This window comes from Atractosteus spatula, chromosome 17 (assembly GCF_055471065.1).
Source record: "Atractosteus spatula isolate fAtrSpa1 chromosome 17, fAtrSpa1.hap1, whole genome shotgun sequence".
Taxonomy (NCBI): Eukaryota; Metazoa; Chordata; class Actinopteri; order Semionotiformes; family Lepisosteidae; genus Atractosteus; species Atractosteus spatula.
Window position 1 is genome coordinate 4,059,923 of NC_142722.1, and position 22,339 is coordinate 4,082,261.

At 58.2% G+C, this 22,339-nt stretch overlaps 1 protein-coding gene across 1 annotated transcript in view; it reads right to left on the reverse strand.

The window, feature by feature from the left end:
* Positions 1–20,256, reverse strand: part of sxph (saxiphilin) — a 33,263-nt gene extending 13,007 nt beyond the window's left edge. The window contains exons 1-8 of the mRNA XM_088936055.1: positions 19,600–20,256; positions 19,117–19,280; positions 17,303–17,402; positions 17,016–17,192; positions 16,135–16,297; positions 11,955–12,019; positions 11,711–11,868; positions 4,530–4,716 (exon numbers count right to left, since the gene is read on the reverse strand). Coding sequence (XP_088792181.1) covers positions 4,530–4,716; positions 11,711–11,868; positions 11,955–12,019; positions 16,135–16,297; positions 17,016–17,192; positions 17,303–17,402; positions 19,117–19,280; positions 19,600–19,654 — 1,069 coding nt within the window. The 5' untranslated portion in view covers positions 19,655–20,256. The remainder of the gene's footprint in view (positions 1–4,529; positions 4,717–11,710; positions 11,869–11,954; positions 12,020–16,134; positions 16,298–17,015; positions 17,193–17,302; positions 17,403–19,116; positions 19,281–19,599) is intronic.
* Positions 20,257–22,339: the final 2,083 nt, after the last annotated feature.

Consider the following 22,339-nt stretch of genomic DNA (forward strand, 5'->3'; position numbering starts at 1 on the left):
CATAGAACACTCTGGGGTACAGGGCACACAGATACAGAGCACACTGGGGTACAGGGCACACTAGTATAGAGCACACTGGGGTACAGAGCACGCTAGTATAGAAAACTCTGGGGTACAGGGCACACTAGTATAGAGCAGTCTGGGGTACAGGGCACACTGGGGTACGGGGCACACTAGTATAGAACACACTGGGGTACAGGGCATGCTAGTATAGAGCAGTCTGGGGTACAGGGCACACTGGGGTACAGGGCACACTAGTATAGAGCACTCTGGGGTACAGGGCATGCTGGGGTACAGGGCACACTAATATAGAGCACTCTGGGGTACAGGACACACTAGTATAGAGCACTCTGGGGTACAGGGCACACTGGGGTACAGGGCACACCAGTATAGAACACACTGGGGTACAGGGCATGCTAGCATAGAGCAGTCTGGGGTACAGGGCATTCTGGGGTACAGGGTACAATGGGGTACAGGGCACGCTAGTATAGAGCACGCTGGGGTACAGGGCACGCTAATATAGCGCATTCTGGGGTACAGGGCACGCTGGGGTACGGGGCACACTAGTATAGAGCACTCTGGGGTACAGGGCACACTGGGGTACGGGGCACACTAGTATAGAGCACTCTGGGGTACAGGGCACACTGGGGTACAGGGCACACTAGTATAGAGCACTCTGGGGTACAGGGAACACCAGTATAGAGCACTCTGGGGTACAGGGCACACTAGTATAGAGCACTCTGGGGTACAGGGCACGCTGGGGTACAGGGCACACTAGTATAGAGCACTCTGGGGTACAGGGCACACTGGGGTACAGGGCACACTAGTATAGAGCACTCTGGGGTACAGGGCACGCTGGGGTACAGGGCACACTAGTATAGAGCACACTGGGGTACAGGGCACACTAGTATAAAGCACTCTGGGGTACAGGGCACGCTGGGGTACAGGGCACACTAATATAGAGCACTCTGGGGTACAGGACACACCAGTATAGAACACACTGGGGCACAGGGCATGCTAGTAAAGAGCAGTCTGGGGTACAGGGCATGCTGGGGTACAGGGCACAATGGGGTACAGGGCACGCTAGTATAGAGCACGCTGGGGTACAGGGCACGCTAATATAGCGCACTCTGGGGTACAGGGCACACTGGGGTACGGGGCACACTAGTATAGAGCACCCTGGGGTACAGGGCACACTGGGGTACAGGGCACACCAGTATAGAGCACTCTGGGGTACAGGGCACACTAGTATAGAGCACTCTGGGGTACAGGGCACACTGGGGTACAGGGCACACTAGTATAGAGCACTCTGGGGTACAGGGCACACCAGTATAGAGCACTCTGGGGTACAGGGCACACTAGTATAGAGCACTCTGGGGTACAGGGCACGCTGGGGTACAGGGCACACTAGTATAGAGCACTCTGGGGTACAGGGCACACTGGGGTACAGGGCATACTAGTATAGAGCACTCTGGGGTACAGGGCACGCTGGGGTACAGGGCACACTAGTATAGAGCACACTGGGGTACAGGGCACACTAGTATAGAGCACTCTGGGGTACAGGGCACACTGGGGTACAGGGCATACTAGTATAGAGCACTCTGGGGTACAGGGCACTCTGGGGTACGGGGCACACTAGTATAGAGCACTCTAGGGTACAGGACACACTGGGGTACAGGGCACACTAGTATAAAACACACTGGGGTACAGGGCATGCTAGTATAGAGCAGTCTGGGGTACAGGGCACACTGGGGTACAGGGCACACTAGTATAGAGCACTCTGGGGTACAGGGCACGCTGGGGTACAGGGCACACTAATATAGAGCACTCTGGGGTACAGGGCACACTAATATAGAGCACTTTTGGGTACAGGACACACTAGTATAGAGCACTCTGGGGTACAGGGCACACCAGTATAGAACACACTGGGGCACAGGGCATGCTAGTATAGAGCAGTCTGGGGTACAGGGCATGCTGGGGTACAGGGCACAATGGGATACAGGGCACGCTAGTATAGAGCACGCTGGGGTACAGGGCACGCTGGGGTACAGGGCACACTAGTACAGGGCACTCTGGGGTACAGGGCACACTGGGGTACAGGGCACACTAGTATAGAGCACCCTGGGGTACAGGGCACACCAGTATAGAGCACTCTGGGGTACAGGTCACACTAGTATAGAGCACTCTGGGGTACAGGGCACGCTGGGGTACAGGGCACACTAGTATAGAGCACTCTGGGGTACAGGGCACACTGGGGTACAGGGCATACTAGTATAGAGCACTCTGGGGTACAGGGCACGCTGGGGTACAGGGCACACTAGTATAGAGCACTCTAGGGTACAGGGCACACTGGGGTACGGGGCACACTAGTATAAAACACACTGGGGTACAGGGCATGCTAGTATAGAGCAGTCTGGGGTACAGGGCACACTGGGGTACAGGGCACACTAGTATAGAGCACTCTGGGGTACAGGGCACGCTGGGGTACAGGGCACACTAATATAGAGCACTCTGGGGTACAGGGCACACTAATATAGAGCACTTTTGGGTACAGGACACACTAGTATAGAGCACTCTGGGGTACAGGGCAGACTGGGGTACAGGGCACGCTGGGGTACAGGGCACACTAATATAGAGCACTCTGGGGTACAGGACACACCAGTATAGAACACACTGGGGCACAGGGCATGCTAGTATAGAGCAGTCTGGGGTACAGGGCATGCTGGGGTACAGGGCACAATGGGGTACAGGGCACGCTAGTATAGAGCACGCTGGGGTACAGGGCACACTAGTATAGAGCACCCTGGGGTACAGGGCACACCAGTATAGAGCACTCTGGGGTACAGGTCACACTAGTATAGAGCACTCTGGGGTACAGGGCACGCTGGGGTACAGGGCACACTAGTATAGAGCACTCTGGGGTACAGGGCACACTGGGGTACAGGGCATACTAGTATAGAGCACTCTGGGGTACAGGGCACGCTGGGGTACAGGGCACACCAGTATAGAACACACTGGGGTACAGGGCATGCTAGCATAGAGCAGTCTGGGGTACAGGGCATTCTGGGGTACAGGGCACAATGGGGTACAGGGCACGCTAGTATAGAGCACGCTGGGGTACAGGGCACGCTAATATAGCGCATTCTGGGGTACAGGGCACGCTGGGGTACGGGGCACACTAGTATAGAGCACTCTGGGGTACAGGGCACACTGGGGTACGGGGCACACTAGTATAGAGCACTCTGGGGTACAGGGCACACTAGTATAGAGCACTCTGGGGTACGGGGCACACTAGTATAGAGCACTCTAGGGTACAGGGCACACTGGGGTACGGGGCACACTAGTATAAAACACACTGGGGTACAGGGCATGCTAGTATAGAGCACTCTGGGGTACAGGGCACGCTGGGGTACAGGGCACACTAATATAGAGCACTCTGGGGTACAGGGCACACTAATATAGAGCACTTTTGGGTACAGGACACACTAGTATAGAGCACTCTGGGGTACAGGGCACACCAGTATAGAACACACTGGGGCACAGGGCATGCTAGTATAGAGCAGTCTGGGGTACAGGGCATGCTGGGGTACAGGGCACAATGGGGTACAGGGCACGCTAGTATAGAGCACGCTGGGGTACAGGGCACGCTGGGGTACAGGGCACACTAGTACAGGGCACTCTGGGGTACAGGGCACACTGGGGTACGGGGCACACTAGTATAGAGCACTCTGGGGTACAGGGCACACCAGTATAGAGCACTCTGGGGTACAGGTCACACCAGTTTAGAGCACTCTGGGGTACAGGGCACGCTGGGGTACAGGGCACACTAGTATAGAGCACTCTGGGGTACAGGGCACACTGGGGTACAGGGCACACTAGTATAGAGCACTCTGGGGTACAGGGCACACTGGGGTACAGGGCACACTAGTATAGAGCACTCTGGGGTACAGGGCACGCTGGGGTACAGGGCACACTAGTATAGAGCACTCTGGGGTACAGGACACACTAGTATAGAGCACTCTGGGGTACAGGGCACACTGGGGTACAGGGCACACAAGTATAGAGCACTCTGGGGTACAGGGCACACTAGTATAGAGCACTCTGGGGTACAGGGCACGCTGGGGTACAGGGCACACTAGTATAGAGCACTCTGGGGTACAGGGCACACTGGGGTACAGGGCACACTAGTATAGAGCACTCTGGGGTACAGGGCAGGCTGGGGTACAGGGCACACTAGTATAGAGCACTCTGGGGTACAGGGCACACTGGGGTAAAGGGCACACTAGTATAGAGCACTCTGGGGTACAGGGCACACTGGGGTACAGGGCACGCCTGGGTCTGTTCGGCTCAGATGCTCAGATCCTGAAAGCCTGCGCTGTGCTGGGCCTCACCCTGGGGTCCAGGAAGTCCAGGTGGTAGGGTGTCCGAGAGGCCCAGGTGATGACCACAGAGGTGCGCATCGGCAGGGGGTCACGGGTGCAGCCGGTCCCCGGGGGCCGGTGGGGACCCCGAGCTGCGCGGTGTCCTACCTTCGTGTCCCAGCCCCTTGAGCAGAGCCATGTAGTCCAGCCCCAGGGCCCGGCTGACCTCCGTGTTCTCCGGCAGCACCTGCAGCTTCTCCGTGGCGTCGTGGAAGAGCAGGTCCCCAGCGCCGTACGAGCGCGACTCGAACAGCTGGAACCGCCTCCTCTCCCGGCCCCTGTGGCCGAACAGCACCTGCCGGGCAGAACGGCTCGCCCTTGATGACCCATCGTCACACCTGGGGGGCCCTGGGCTCAGTCTGGACCTGCGGTGCTGTCTGTGTGGAGTTTGTATGTTCTCCCTATGTTCGCATGCATTCCTCCAGCTCGACAGCTGTGTGTCCCCCTTCTGTCTGTCAGCGTTGAACTAGCCTTTGTGTGTGCCTTTGGGAAGCTGGACCTGACATTGCATCCCACCACAGACAGGGGGCGCTGGTGCAGTGAGCTGGAGACCCATCCTCGTAGCCCAAGCAGACTGCAGAACATATGTCCACAATCCTTAATCCAAACCAGGTTTTCTATGTCTCTGTATATCATCGTCAGCGGAAGATCATAGGAGAGTGTTTGACCTCTGATTTGGGGTGGAGCGGTGGCTCTGTGGCTCAGGATCTGTGCCTGTGGCTGGGAGGTTGCCCGTTCGAATCCCGCGGCCGGCAGAGGAATCCTACTCTGTTGGGCCCCTGAGCAAGGCCTTTAATCCCAACTGCTCCAGGGGCGCCGTATAAATGGCTGACCCTGTGCTCTGACCCCCAGCTTCTCTCCCTGTCTGTGTGTCTCATGGAGAGCAAGCTGGGGTCTGCGAAAAGACAAATTCCTGATACAAGAAATTGTATATATGGCCAATAAAGTGATCTGATCTCTCTTAAACAGCCGCAGCTCAATGAGGTCACTAAGAGGTGGGCTGGAATGAAAACCCGGAGACCAGTGGCCCTGCAGGACTGGAGCTGTGCTCCATAGACTCAGAACATCACGTGTCCCAAGGGGAGCTGAACGCCGGTCCTGGAGGGCCAGCGTGTCTGCAGGTTTTCATTCTAACTTGACTCTTAGCAAGCTAAACCAGCTGCTCGCTGGCTGAATTAGACCAGCTTCTACCAGGGGCTGCTCTTTAAAGCTGTGCTGAGATCATCCTGAGCTCATCTCTGCATTGCTGGGTTCAGTATTTACAACACTTGTCAGGTTGTCAGGGCATGCTAGTATAGAGCACACTGGGGTACAAGGCACACTAGTATAGAGCACTCTGGGGTACAGGGCACTCTAATATAGAGCACACTGGGGTACAAGGCACACTAGTATAGAGCACTCTGGGGTACAGGGCACACTAGTATAGAGCACTCTGGGGTACAGGGCACACTAGTATAGAGCACTCTGGAGTACAGGCCACACTGGGGTACAGGGCACACTAGTTTAGAGCACTCTGGGGTACAGGGCACACTAGTATAGAGCACTCTGGGGTACAGGGCACACTAGTTTAGAGCACTCTGGGGTACAGGGCACACTAGTATAGAGCACTCTGGGGTACAGGGCACACTGGGGTACAGGGAACACTAACATAGAGCACTCTGGTATACAGGACACACTAGTATAGAGCACTCTGGGGTACAGGACACACTAGTATAGAGCACTCTGGGGTACAGGGCACACTGGGGTACAGGGAACACTAACATAGAGCACTCTGGTATACAGGACACACTAGTATAGAGCACTCTGGGGTACAAGGCACACTAGTATAGAGCACTCTGGGGTACAGGGCACACTAATATAGAGCACTCTGGGGTACAGGGCACACTAGTATAGAGCACTCTGGGGTACAGGCCACACTAATATAGAGCATTCTGGGGTACAGGGCACACTAGTATAGAGCACTCTGGGGTACAGGCCACACTAATATAGAGCACACTGGGGTACAGGGCACACTAGTATAGAGCACTCTGGGGTACAGGGCACACTAGTTAGAGCACTCTGGGGTACAGGGCACACTAATATAGAGCACTCTGGGGTACAGGGCACACTAGTTAGAGCACTCTGGGGTACAGGGCACACTAGTATAGAGCACTCTGGGGTACAGGGCACACTAATATAGAGCACTCTGGGGTACAGGGCACACTAGTATAGAGCACTCTGGGGTACAGGGCACACTAATATAGAGCACTCTGGGGTACAGGACACACTAGTATAGAGCACTCTGGGGTACAGGGCACACTGGGGTACAGGGAACACTAACATAGAGCACTCTGGTATACAGGACACACTAGTATAGAGCACTCTGGGGTACAAGGCACACTAGTATAGAGCACTCTGGGGTACAGGGCACACTAATATAGAGCACTCTGAGGTACAGGGCACACTAGTATAGAGCACTCTGGTATACAGGACACACTAGTATAGAGCACTCTGGGGTACAAGGCACACTAGTATAGAGCACTCTGGGGTACAGGGCACACTAATATAGAGCACTCTGGGGTACAGGGCACACTAGTATAGAGCACTCTGGGGTACAGGGCACACTAGTTTAGAGCACTCTGGGGTACAGGGCACACTAGTATAGAGCACTCTGGGGTACAGGGCACACTGGGGTACAGGGAACACTAACATAGAGCACTCTGGTATACAGGACACACTAGTATAGAGCACTCTGGGGTACAGGACACACTAGTATAGAGCACTCTGGGGTACAGGGCACACTGGGGTACAGGGAACACTAACATAGAGCACTCTGGTATACAGGACACACTAGTATAGAGCACTCTGGGGTACAGGGCACACTAGTATAGAGCACTCTGGGGTACAGGGCACACTAGTATAGAGCACTCTGGGGTACAGGGCACACTAATATAGAGCACTCTGGGGTACAGGGCACACTAGTATAGAGCACTCTGGGGTACAGGGCACACTAATATAGAGCACTCTGGGGTACAGGGCACACTAGTATAGAGCACTCTGGGGTACAGGGCACACTAATATAGAGCACTCTGGGGTACAGGGCACACTAATATAGAGCACTCTGGGGTACAGGGCACACTGGGGTACAGGGAACACTAACATAGAGCACTCTGGTATACAGGACACACTAGTATAGAGCACTCTGGGGTACAAGGCACACTAGTATAGAGCACTCTGGGGTACAGGGCACACTAGTATAGAGCACTCTGGGGTACAGGCCACACTAATATAGAGCATTCTGGGGTACAGGGCACACTAGTATAGAGCACTCTGGGGTACAGGCCACACTAATATAGAGCACACTGGGGTACAGGGCACACTAGTATAGAGCACTCTGGGGTACAGGGCACACTAGTTAGAGCACTCTGGGGTACAGGGCACACTAGTATAGAGCACTCTGGGGTACAGGGCACACTAATATAGAGCACACTGGGGTACAGGGCACACTAGTATAGAGCACTCTGGGGTACAGGGCACACTAGTTAGAGCACTCTGGGGTACAGGGCACACTAGTATAGAGCACTCTGGGGTACAGGGCACACTAATATAGAGCACTCTGGGGTACAGGGCACACTAGTATAGAGCACTCTGGGGTACAGGGCACACTAATATAGAGCACTCTGGGGTACAGGGCACACTAGTATAGAGCACTCTGGGGTACAGGGCACACTAATATAGAGCACTCTGGGGTACAGGGCACACTGGGGTACAGGGAACACTAACATAGAGCACTCTGGTATACAGGACACACTAGTATAGAGCACTCTGGGGTACAAGGCACACTAGTATAGAGCACTCTGGGGTACAGGGCACACTAATATAGAGCACTCTGGGGTACAGGGCACACTAGTATAGAGCACTCTGGGGTACAGGGCACACTAGTTTAGAGCACTCTGGGGTACAGGGCACACTAGTATAGAGCACTCTGGGGTACAGGGCACACTGGGGTACAGGGAACACTAACATAGAGCACTCTGGTATACAGGACACACTAGTATAGAGCACTCTGGGGTACAGGACACACTAGTATAGAGCACTCTGGGGTACAGGGCACACTGGGGTACAGGGAACACTAACATAGAGCACTCTGGTATACAGGACACACTAGTATAGAGCACTCTGGGGTACAGGGCACACTAGTATAGAGCACTCTGGGGTACAGGGCACACTAGTATAGAGCACTCTGGGGTACAGGGCACACTAATATAGAGCACTCTGGGGTACAGGGCACACTGGGGTACAGGGAACACTAACATAGAGCACTCTGGTATACAGGACACACTAGTATAGAGCACTCTGGGGTACAAGGCACACTAGTATAGAGCACTCTGGGGTACAGGGCACACTAATATAGAGCACTCTGGGGTACAGGGCACACTAGTATAGAGCACTCTGGGGTACAGGGCACACTAGTTTAGAGCACTCTGGGGTACAGGGCACACTAGTATAGAGCACTCTGGGGTACAGGGCACACTGGGGTACAGGGAACACTAACATAGAGCACTCTGGTATACAGGACACACTAGTATAGAGCACTCTGGGGTACAGGACACACTAGTATAGAGCACTCTGGGGTACAGGGCACACTGGGGTACAGGGAACACTAACATAGAGCACTCTGGTATACAGGACACACTAGTATAGAGCACTCTGGGGTACAGGGCACACTAGTATAGAGCACTCTGGGGTACAGGGCACACTAATATAGAGCACTCTGGGGTACAGGGCACACTGGGGTACAGGGAACACTAACATAGAGCACTCTGGTATACAGGACACACTAGTATAGAGCACTCTGGGGTACAAGGCACACTAGTATAGAGCACTCTGGGGTACAGGGCACACTAGTATAGAGCACTCTGGGGTACAGGCCACACTAATATAGAGCATTCTGGGGTACAGGGCACACTAGTATAGAGCACTCTGGGGTACAGGCCACACTAATATAGAGCACACTGGGGTACAGGGCACACTAGTATAGAGCACTCTGGGGTACAGGGCACACTAGTTAGAGCACTCTGGGGTACAGGGCACACTAATATAGAGCACACTGGGGTACAGGGCACACTAGTATAGAGCACTCTGGGGTACAGGGCACACTAGTTAGAGCACTCTGGGGTACAGGGCACACTAGTATAGAGCACTCTGGGGTACAGGGCACACTAATATAGAGCACTCTGGGGTACAGGGCACACTAGTATAGAGCACTCTGGGGTACAGGGCACACTAGTATAGAGCACTCTGGGGTACAGGGCACACTAATATAGAGCACTCTGGGGTACAGGGCACACTAGTATAGAGCACTCTGGGGTACAGGGCACACTAATATAGAGCACTCTGGGGTACAGGGCACACTAGTATAGAGCACTCTGGGGTACAGGGCACACTAATATAGAGCACTCTGGGGTACAGGGCACACTGGGGTACAGGGAACACTAACATAGAGCACTCTGGTATACAGGACACACTAGTATAGAGCACTCTGGGGTACAAGGCACACTAGTATAGAGCACTCTGGGGTACAGGGCACACTAATATAGAGCACTCTGGGGTACAGGGCACACTAGTATAGAGCACTCTGGGGTACAGGGCACACTAGTTTAGAGCACTCTGGGGTACAGGGCACACTAGTATAGAGCACTCTGGGGTACAGGGCACACTGGGGTACAGGGAACACTAACATAGAGCACTCTGGTATACAGGACACACTAGTATAGAGCACTCTGGGGTACAGGACACACTAGTATAGAGCACTCTGGGGTACAGGGCACACTGGGGTACAGGGAACACTAACATAGAGCACTCTGGTATACAGGACACACTAGTATAGAGCACTCTGGGGTACAGGGCACACTAGTATAGAGCACTCTGGGGTACAGGGCACACTAATATAGAGCACTCTGGGGTACAGGGCACACTAGTATAGAGCACTCTGGGGTACAGGGCACACTAATATAGAGCACTCTGGGGTACAGGGCACACTGGGGTACAGGGAACACTAACATAGAGCACTCTGGTATACAGGACACACTAGTATAGAGCACTCTGGGGTACACGGCACACTAGTATAGAGCACTCTGGGGTACAGGGCACACTAATATAGAGCACTCTGGGGTACAGGGCACACTAGTATAGAGCACTCTGGGGTACAGGGCACACTAGTATAGAGCACTCTGGGGTACAGGGCACACTGGGGTACAGGGAACACTAACATAGAGCACTCTGGTATACAGGACACACTAGTATAGAGCACTCTGGGGTACAGGGCACACTAGTATAGAGCACTCTGGGGTACAGGGCACACTAATAAAGAGCACTCTGGGGTACAGGGCACACTAATATAGAGCACTCTGGGGTACAGGGCACACTAGTATAGAGCACTCTGGGGTACAGGGCACACTAGTATAGAGCACTCTGGGGTACAGGGCACACTAGTTAGAGCACTCTGGGGTACAGGGCACACTAGTATAGAGCACTCTGGGGTACAGGGCACACTAGTTAGAGCACTCTGGGGTACAGGGCACACTAGTATAGAGCACTCTGGGGTACAGGGCACACTAATATAGAGCACTCTGGGGTACAGGGCACACTAGTATAGAGCACTCTGGGGTACAGGGCACACTAGTTAGAGCACTCTGGGGTACAGGGCACACTAATATAGAGCACTCTGGGGTACAGGGCACACTAGTTAGAGCACTCTGGGGTACAGGGCACACTAATATAGAGCACTCTGGGGTACAGGGCACACTGGGGTACAGGGAACACTAACATAGAGCACTCTGGTATACAGGACACACTAGTATAGAGCACTCTGGGGTACAAGGCACACTAGTATAGAGCACTCTGGGGTACAGGGCACACTAATATAGAGCACTCTGGGGTACAGGGCACACTAATATAGAGCACTCTGGGGTACAGGGCACACTAGTATAGAGCACTCTGGGGTACAGGGCACACTAGTATAGAGCACTCTGGGGTACAGGGCATTTGTCAGGTTGTCAGGTCTTAGTGGAAAACAATTGGCTGAACAATGTGTCTACGGGTCTGGTAACACTACGTCCATCGAGGCCTGAACTGAACAGACAAAAGGGTCAAAGTGGGTCTGGCCTAAATTTAAACATGTTTTCTGGCTTAGTGATAGCGCACCTTACCTCTCTCCTGCATCGTCTGTTAATCTAGAGCTCAGCCACCCAGGCTCCAGGCCCCCCGTCTGACCTGATCGCGCGCCGTGCTGCCGCAGCGCGGCGTACCTGCGCGGCCGTGAGGAACTTGCGCGCCACCCGGCGGTAGTTGCTCCGCGTCACCACCGCGCTCCCCGGCCCGCGGCCCAGACTGCAGCGCCGGAACTCGCCGAGCGGCGCCAGGGAGCCGTCTGTGCACAGCAGCCGGTAAGCGCCGCGCTCCGACTCTGGGAAGGGGAGGGAGTGTCAGGCAGGGCACGAGGCCCGAGCGCGCGGGCGTGCTGCGGTCAGGCCCCGAGCGGAGACCCCTCACCGTCTATGTAGGAGATGGCCATGTGGTCCAGGAACGCCACATCCCCCTTCCCACTTCTCAGACACCTGGGAAGACAACGGGCCGGTCAGCGAGAGAGCCCGCCCCCTGCTGCTCTGCCTGGGCTGGTCTGGCGTTCTGCTGCAGCACGACACCCATCCTTTAGTCCTGCAGCCTGAGAGCCTGAAGCCTCCTGCAGTCACCGGGCTCTGCTGACCCAGCAGACTGACCCCACAGCCCCCTGACCCAGCTGGGCTGACTCCACAGCCCCCTGACCCAGCTGACTGACCCCACAGCCCCCTGACCCATTAGACTGACCCCACAGCCCCCTGACCCAGCAGACTGACCCCACAGCCCCCTGACCCAGCTGGGCTGACTCCACAGCCCCCTGACCCAGCAGACTGACCCCACAGCCCCCTGACCCATTAGACTGACCCCACAGCCCCCTGACCCAGCAGACTGACCCCACAGCCCCCTGACCCAGCAGGACTGACCCCACAGCCCCCTGACCCAGCTGACTGACCCCACAGCCCCCTGACCCAGCTGGGCTGACTCCACAGCCCCCTGACCCAGCTGGGCTGACTCCACAGCCCCCTGACCCAGCATGACTGACCCCATAGCCCCCTGACCCAGCTGGGCTGACCCCACAGCCCCCTGACCCAGCAGGACTGACCCCACAGCCCCCTGACCCATTAGACTGACCCAGCAGACTGACCTGAGTGCCCCCTGACCCAGCAGACTGACCCCACAGCCCCCTGACCCATTAGACTGACCCAGCAGACTGACCTGAGTGCCCCCTGACCCAGCAGGACTGACCCCACAGCCCCCTGACCCAGCAGACTGATCTGAGTGCCCCCTGACCCATTAGACTGACCCCACAGCCCCCTGACCCAGCAGACTGACCCCACAGCCCCCTGACCCAGCTGGGCTGACTCCACAGCCCCCTGACCCAGCAGGACTGACCCCACAGCACCCTGACCCAGCAGACTGACCCCACAGCCCCCTGACCCAGCTGGACTGACCCCACAGCCCCCTGACCCAGCTGACTGACCCCACAGCCCCCTGACCCATTAGACTGACCCCACAGCCCCCTGACCCAGCAGACTGACCCCACAGCCCCCTGACCCAGCTGGACTGACCCCACAGCCCCCTGACCCAGCTGGACTGACTCCACAGCCCCCTGACCCAGCTGACTGACTCCACAGCCCCCTGACCCAGCTGACTGACCCCACAGCCCCCTGACCCATTAGACTGACCCCACAGCCCCCTGACCCAGCAGACTGACCCCACAGCCCCCTGACCCAGTTGGGCTGACCCCACAGCCCCCTGACCCAGCTGACTGACCCCACAGCCCCCTGACCCAGCTGACTGACCCCACAGCCCCCTGACCCAGTTGGGCTGACTCCACAGCCCCCTGACCCAGCAGGACTGACCCCACAGCCCCCTGACCCAGCAGACTGATCTGAGTGCCCCCTGACCCATTAGACTGACCCCACAGCCCCCTGACCCAGCAGACTGACCCCACAGCCCCCTGACCCAGCTGGACTGACTCCACAGCCCCCTGACCCAGCTGACTGACCCCACAGCCCCCTGACCCAGCTGGACTGACTCCACAGCCCCCTGACCCAGCTGACTGACCCCACAGCCCCCTGACCCAGCAGACTGACCCCACAGCCCCCTGACCCAGTTGGGCTGACCCCACAGCCCCCTGACCCAGCTGACTGACCCCACAGCCCCCTGACCCAGCAGGACTGACCCCACAGCCCCCTGACCCAGCTGACTGACCCCACAGCCCCCTGACCCAGTTGGGCTGACTCCACAGCCCCCTGACCCAGCAGGACTGACCCCACAGCCCCCTGACCCAGCAGACTGATCTGAGTGCCCCCTGACCCATTAGACTGACCCCACAGCCCCCTGACCCAGCAGACTGACCCCACAGCCCCCTGACCCATTAGACTGACCCCACAGCCCCCTGACCCAGCAGACTGACCCTACAGCCCCCTGACCCAGCTGGGCTGACTCCACAGCCCCCTGACACAGCAGGACTGACCCCACAGCCCCCTGACCCAGCAGACTGATCTGAGTGCCCCCTGACCCATTAGACTGACCCCACAGCCCCGTGACCCAGCAGACTGACCCCACAGCCCCCTGACCCAGCTGGGCTGACCCCACAGCCCCCTGACCCAGCTGGACTGACTCCACAGCCCCCTGACCCAGCTGACTGACCCCACAGCCCCCTGACCCATTAGACTGACCCCACAGCCCCCTGACCCAGCAGACTGACCCCACAGCCCCCTGACCCAGTTGGGCTGACCCCACAGCCCCCTGACCCAGCTGACTGACCCCACAGCCCCCTGACCCAGTTGGGCTGACTCCACAGCCCCCTGACCCAGCAGGACTGACCCCACAGCCCCCTGACCCAGCTGACTGACCCCACAGCCCCCTGACCCAGCAGGACTGACCCCACAGCCCCCTGACCCAGCTGGACTGACTCCACAGCCCCCTGACCCAGCAGACTGACCCCACAGCCCCCTGACCCAGCTGGGCTGACTCCACAGCCCCCTGACCCAGCAGGACTGACCCCACAGCCCCCTGACCCAGCAGACTGATCTGAGTGCCCCCTGACCCATTAGACTGACCCCACAGCCCCCTGACCCAGCTGGGCTGACTCCACAGCCCCCTGACCCAGCAGGACTGACTCCACAGCCCCCTGACCCAGCTGGACTGACCCCACAGCCCCCTGACCCAGCAGGGCTGACCCCACAGCCCCCTGACCCAGCTGACTGACCCCACAGCCCCCTGACCCAGCTGGGCTGACCCCACAGCCCCCTGACCCAGCAGGACTGACCCCACAGCCCCCTGACCCATTAGACTGACCCAGCAGACTGACCTGAGTGCCCCCTGACCCAGCAGACTGACCCCACAGCCCCCTGACCCATTAGACTGACCCCACAGCCCCCTGACCCAGCAGACTGACCCCACAGCCCCCTGACCCAGCAGGACTGACTCCACAGCCCCCTGACCCAGCAGACTGACCCCACAGCCCCCTGACCCAGCAGGACTGACTCCACAGCTCCCTGATCCAGCAGACTGACCCCACAGCCCCCTGACCCAGCTGACTGACCCACAGCCCCCTGACCCAGCTGGGCTGACTCCACAGCCCCCTGACCCAGCAGGACTGACCTGAGTGCCCCCTGGCCCAGCAGACTGACCCCACAGCCCCCTGACCCAGCTGGACTGACTCCACAGCCCCCTGACCCAGCAGACTGACCCCACAGCCCCCTGACCCATTAGACTGACCCAGCAGACTGACCTGAGTGCTCCCTGACCCAGCAGACTGACCCCACAGCCCCCTGACCCAGCAGACTGACCCCACAGCCCCCTGACCCAGCAGGACTGACTCCACAGCCCCCTGACCCAGCAGACTGACCCCACAGCCCCCTGACCCAGCAGGACTGACTCCACAGCTCCCTGATCCAGCAGACTGACCCCACAGCCCCCTGACCCAGCTGGACTGACCCCACAGCCCCCTGACCCAGCAGACTGACCCCACAGCCCCCTGACCCAGCAGGACTGACCTGAGTGCCCCCTGGCCCAGTAGACTGACCCCACAGCCCCCTGACCCAGCTGGATTGACTCCACAGCCTCCTGACTGTGGACACAGGGGTCAGCAGACTGACCCCACAGCCCTCTGACCCAGCAGACTGACCCAGGAGACTGACCTGAGTGCCCCCTGACCCAGCAGACTGACCCCACAGCCCTCTGACCCAGCAGACTGACCCAGCAGGACTGACCTGAGTGCCCCCTGACCCAGCAGACTGACCCACAGCCCCCTGATCCAGCAGGACTGACCTGAGTGCCCCCTGACCCAGCAGACTGACCCCACAGCCCCCTGATCCAGCAGACTGACCCCACAGCCCCCTGACCCAGCTGACTGACCCAACAGCCCCCTGACCCAGCAGACTGACCCCACAGCCCCCTGACCCAGCTGACTGACCCCACAGCCCCCTGACCCAGCTGGACTGACTCCACAGCCTCCTGACTGTGGACACAGGGGTCAGCAGACTGACCCCACAGCCCTCTGACCCAGCAGACTGACCCAGGAGACTGACCTGAGTGCCCCCTGACCCAGCAGACTGACCCCACAGCCCTCTGACCCAGCAGACTGACCCAGCGGACTGACCTGAGTGCCCCCTGCGTGTTGTAGAAGGGCTCGTTGTCCGACGTCTCGCAGAAGGAGTTGCGATGCTGGACGTAGGATTTCCTCCCCTGGCACAGAGCACACAGGCTGGGCGCCATGGCACTGGCTCCCGGGATGCAGCTGGAGTTGAAGAAGGAGCTGACCGCTGTGGACAAGCATGTGGGTCCGGGTCAGAGAGACTGGACACAGGGGTCAGGGTTAGACAGAGACTGGACACAGGGGTCAGGCTTAGACAGAGACTGGACTCAGTGGTCAGGGTCAGAGAGATTGGACACAGGGGTCAGGGTTAGACAGAGACTGGACACAGGGGTCAGGCTTAGACAGAGACTGGACTCAGTGGTCAGGGTCAGAGAGACTGGACACAGGGGTCAGGGTCAGAGAGAGACTGGACACAGGGGTCAGGGTTAGACAGACTGGACACAGAGGTCAGGGTCAGAGAGAGACTGGACACAGGGATCAAGGTTAGACAGACTGGACACAGGGGTCAGGGTTAGACAGAGACTGGACTCAGTGGTCAGGGTCAGAGAGACTGGACACAGGGGTCAGGGTCAGAGAGAGACTGGACACAGGGATCAAGGTTAGACAGACTGGACACAGGGGTCAGGGTTAGACAGAGACTGGACTCAGTGGTCAGGGTCAGAGAGACTGGACACAGGGGTCAGGGTCAGAGAGAGACTGGACACAGGGGTCAGGGTTAGACAGACTGGACACAGAGGTCAGGGTCAGAGAGAGACTGGACACAGGGATCAAGGTTAGACAGACTGGACACAGGGGTCAGGGTTAGACAGAGACTGGACTCAGTGGTCAGGGTCAGAGAGACTGGACACAGGGGTCAGGGTTAGAGAGAGACTGGACACACTGACCCTGGCTGAGTGGCTGCTCTTCCGCCCAGGGCAGGTAGTTCCGGGAGAGCAGGAATCCTAGCGGGAGACTCCAGCCTGCTGTCCAGCGCGCTCCGGAGTGACAGCTCCGAGTGCCCTGGAGAGACCGGATGCTGAGGCTGGAATTTCGGACCAGAGCCACCGCCAGGACACATCCGCCTGGACCACAGACAGAAGGAGGAGAAAGATGGAGAGGGTGAATGAAGACTTCTGTCTGGAGTCCTGAATCCGCGTGATGAGCTGGACTGCACGGCCCTGGTCCTGCTCACCATCTTCATACATCTCCTTGGCAACAGCAATGAGGCCAAACTGCTTGGCGGCAGTGTAGACTTCTCCCGCATCGAGAGTTACAGCATCTGCGCGGTTGGCCTGGAAACCAAATTGTTTACTGCCTGTTAGCACCAGAAGAGGAGGGAGACGGGAGCAGGCGGGAGAGGCAGGAGCAGGCAGGAGAGGCAGGGAGAGAGGAGCAGGTGGGAGAGACAGGAGCAGGCAGGAGAGGCAGGGAGAGAGGAGCAGGTGGGAGAGACAGGAGCAGGCAGGAGAGGCAGGGAGAGAGGAGCAGGTGGGAGAGATAGGAGCAGGCAGGAGAGGCAGGGAGAGAGACAGGAGAAGGCAGGAGAGGCAGGGGGAGAGACAGGAGCAGGCGGGGGAGAGACAGGAGCAGGCAGGAGAGAGACAGGAGCAGGCAGGAGAGGCAGGGGGAGAGACAAGAGCAGGCAGGGGAGAGGCAGGGAGACAGGAGAGGCAGGGGGAGAGAAAGGGAGAGACAGGAGCAGGCAGGGGAGAGACAGGAGCAGGCAGGAGAGGCAGGGGGAGAGACAGGAGAGGCAGGGGAGAGACAGGGGGAGAGACAGGAGCGGGCAGGGAGAGAGACAGGAGCAGGCAGGGAGAGAGACAGGGAGAGAGACAGGAGAGGTGGGGGAGAGACAGGGGGAGAGACAAGAGCAGGCAGGGAGACAGGAGAGGCAGGGGGAGAGATGGGGAGAGACAGGAGCAGGCAGGGGGAGAGGCAGGAGCAGGCAGGAGAGGCAGGAGCAGGCAGGGGGAGAGACAGGAGCAGGCAGGGGGAGAGGCAGGAGCAGGCAGGAGAGGCAGGGAGAGAGACAGGAGCAGGCGGGGGAGAGACAGGAGCAGGCAGGGGGAGAGGCAGGAGCCGGTAGGGGGAGAGGCAGGAGCAGGCGGGGGAGAGACAGGGGGAGAGGCAGGAGCAGGCAGGGGGAGAGACAGGAGCAGGCAGGAGAGGCAGGGGGAGAGGCAGGAGCCGGTAGGGGGAGAGGCAGGAGCAGGCGGGGGAGAGACAGGAGCAGGCAGGAGAGGCAGGGAGAGAGACAGGAGCAGGCAGGGGGAGAGGCAGGAGCAGGCAGGGGAGAGACAGGAGCAGGCAGGAGAAGCAGGGGGAGAGACAGGAGCAGGCAGGGGAGAGACAGGAGCAGGCGGGGGAGAGACAGGAGCAGGCAGGAGAGGCAGGGAGAGAGGCAGGAGCAGGCAGGGAGAGAGACAGGAGAGGAGGGGGAGAGACAGGAGCAGGCAGGAGAGGCAGGGGGAGAGGCAGGAGAGGCAGGGAGAGAGGCAGGAGCAGGCAGGAGAGGCAGGGGTAGAGACAGGAGAGGCAGGGGAGAGACAGGAGCAGGCAGGAGAGGCAGGGAGAGAGACAGGAGCAGGCAGGGAGAGAGACAGGGAGAGAGACAGGAGCAGGCAGGGTGAACGACAGGAGCAGGCAGGAGAGGCAGGGGGAGAGACAGGAGCAGGTGGGGGAGAGACAGGAGCAGGCAGGAGAGGCAGGGAGAGAGACAGGAGCAGGCAGGGGGAGAGACAGGAGCAGGCGGGGGAGAGACAGGGGGAGAGACAAGAGCAGGCGGGGGAGAGACAGGAGCAGGCAGGGGGAGAGACAGGAGCAGGCAGGGGGAGAGACAGGGATAGAGACAGGAGCAGGCAGGAGAGGCAGGGGGAGAGACAGGAGCAGGCAGGAGAGGCAGGGGGAGAGAGGAGCAGGCAGGAGAGGCAGGGAGAGAGACAGGAGCAGGCAGGAGAGGCAGGGAGAGAGACAGGAGCAGGCGGGGGAGAGACAGGAGCAGTGGACCTGGATCTTGCTGATGCAGTCCGCGGTGCTGGGCGCCAGGATACAGGACAGCTTGGCGAAAGCGGCCACAGCCGCCGCGGGCAGCACCGCCGCCAGAGCCCGGGCCAGGTCCGCACACTTCCTCTGCTCCCGGTCCGACACGCAGCACCAGCGGAACTTCTTGCCTGCGGAGGGAGAGAGTGTGACCCCTGGGGTGACCCTGGGGCTCCCACGTTAACCTCGGTGCCCGGATTCCGTCCTAAGAGAGGACTTTTAACTTTCAGCTCAGCTAATTGGATTGAGCTGTAATCGCTTGATTAACCCCAGTTCTGCCGATCACTTCGGCGATGAATGCTCAGCTGGAGCACAGACTCCTGCTGGCACTGATGATGACCTCTGGTCTGGCGCATAAGGCGCAAGACATTATCTACGGACTACTGGCTTGTTTTCTTCAGCGTTAAACCCAACTGGAGGCGAAGTCTCGTCGCTCCTAGAGGCGCGTACCTGCAGTGTGGCACGAGCACGCGACGAGAATCAGGGCGATGAGCGCTGTTCTCATGGTGCAGTTTGAGAACTCCGTCTGCACGGCAGCTGTTCCCGTCCCTCCGTCCGTCTGAGCCCGTCCGCTGTCCGCCTGCGTCTCTCTGAGCCCGTCCGCTGTCCGCCCGCGTCTCTCTGAGCCCGTCCGCTGTCCGCTGTCCGCCCGCGTCTCTCTGAGCCCGTCCGCTGTCCGCTGTCCGCCCGCGTCTCTCTGAGCCCGTCCGCTGTCCGCTGTCCGCCTGCGTCTCTCTGAGCCCGTCCGCTGTCCGCTGTCTGCTGTCCACCTGCGTCTCTCTGAGCCCGTCCGCTGTCCGCTGTCCGCCTGCGTCTCTCTGAGCCCGTCCGCTGTCCGCCTGCGTCTCCCTGAGCCCGTCCGCTGTCCGCCTGCGTCTCTCTGAGCCCGTCCGCTGTCCGCTGTCCGCCTGCGTCTCTGAGCCCGTCCGCTGTCCGCTGTCCGCCTGCGTCTCTCTGAGCCCGTCCGCTGTCCGCTGTCCGCCTGCGTCTCTCTTAGCCCGTCCTCTGTCCGGGAGCGACTTCACCGCGCGCGTCACACCGGCTTGGCGTCCTGCGACCACAGAGCGCGCGTCTGCGAAAACACTCTCGCCTCGAGAAATTCCTCGGAGCTGCAGGAGTCAAGGAAAAAGGTGTTTTTCTGCGAGAAAAGATTTTTGAGCGTGCATATGGGAAACATTTCCGGTTCCACCGCAACCAGGGTCACATCTGTCAGAGAGCCGACTCTTGAAACGCGTGCCAGCCCGGGCCGGGCGGTTCTGAAAGAGCTCGGCTTTGCGCACTATTCACGCATGCGTTCCAACTTCAGACCCACCCGTGTCCACTTGGAAATCAAAGCAACCACATGTTTAGAATCTAATTGTAATCTGATGGGGAAATATTGGCTCTGTAAAAATTACGATCATGAAACGGTGATCAGTTCAGGGGTATGGCCTTACTGAACCATGCTATTATGTCCACAAAAACAGAAAGATCATCAGTCACGAGATACAAAGTTGTGCCACGCCTGTTATTCCAACCAAGAGCTACACACAGCGACACATCAGCCAAGCCCTACGCACAGTAACTCATCGGCCAAGAGTTACGCACAGTAACACATCGGCCAAGAGCTACGCACAGTAACTCATCGGCCAAGAGTTACGCACAGTAACACATCGGCCAAGAGCTACGCACAGTAACACATCAGCCAGGAGTTACGCACAGTAACACATCAGCCAAGCGTTACGCACAGTAACACATCAGCCAAGAGCTGCGCACAGTAGCGCTGAGGACACCGATAGATTTCTGAACTGCGTTTGTTTTCCCCATTTTTATGAATACAGTTTAGAACAGAAAACACTCGGATCCCATTCGCTGTAGCACTGCTGGTATTCATCAGAGTGCGAGGTTTTCCGTGTTTGTGTGAGTCAAGAAGGAAGCACGCCGGAGGCCTCTAGCCGGGAGCTGGTATCGCAATCACGGGCGAGGAGCTGAAACTCGGAAACATCTGCCCGCCACATTACTGCCTGTTCAGCAGGAATAAGGTGACACAGGAACTCGGGAAGATAAATGGGATAAAAGGTGCTGTATAAACGCAGTTTGTCAGACTAAATCTTGTTTTAGAAGTGCACGTGTGTACCAGCGGTGCCTTTTCCAGAGCGCCGAGCCCAGACTCGTCCCGGAAGGGCGGCCCGCCAGCCCAGCGCGGGTGCACGTCAGGATGCCGACTGATGGGGAATAACGACTCTTCGCCGGCTGACACCTCTGTTCTGCGGTGCGAAATCCGCCTGTTGTTATGAATGCTCGCGGGCTGCTTCACGAAGCACGTTTATCTAATTAAAGCTTTTCTCGGTTTAGCAGGATTGAAATAACCAGATGACTGCCTTTCACGAAGGTAATCTCTGGTTTCAGCTTTCCGGTTAAAGCGATTTAAGTTTGAACAATATGAGAAAAGCGAATTGCAATTGCGCGTTCACGCCGCACTTCTGACACGCTAACTGCGCGTTCACGCCGCACTTCTGACACGCTAACTGCGCGTTCACGCCGCACTTCTGACACGCTAACTGCGCGTTCACGCCGCACTTCTGACACGCTAACTGCGCGTTCACGCCGCAAGGGAGGAAGGAGGCGTCAAATCCTTCATCAGCGCCGGCGGCGGCGACAGAACGAGCGTCTTCATCCAGTGACCATGAATTACAGATCTTTCTGGAAAATAAAACAGCCATCAGGATTAAATCAGCTGAAGATTTATACAGCAGCCGCTGCAAAAGCCAAAGAAGACGCCTGGCAAGGAACGGCGCGATAAAGTGTGCGATGATAGAACAGGCATCGGCATTATTAAGGCATTGAAGTGCTGCTCCTCCTGAAGCCGTTGTGCAGGTGTACAGTATTGTCCTGATGCTGCAGTAGCTGACTGTCACAGCGCCCAGCACAGCAATATCGTCCACAGGGCTGCTGTACAGCACAGCGTGGTGCACTGGCACCAGCAGCCAGACCACCCTGCCGCTCCCAGCTGGCAGCCCACTGAAGCCCAGCAGTGTGAGCCTGGTCAGTACCTGGAGGGGAGACTCCTGGGAAAGCTGAGGCTGCTGCTGGAGGAGGTGTTAGTGGGGCCAGCAGGGGGCGCTCACCCTGCGGTCTGTGTGGGTCCTAATGCCCCAGTATAGTGACGGGGACACTATACTGTAAACAGGCGCCGTCCTTCGGATGAGAC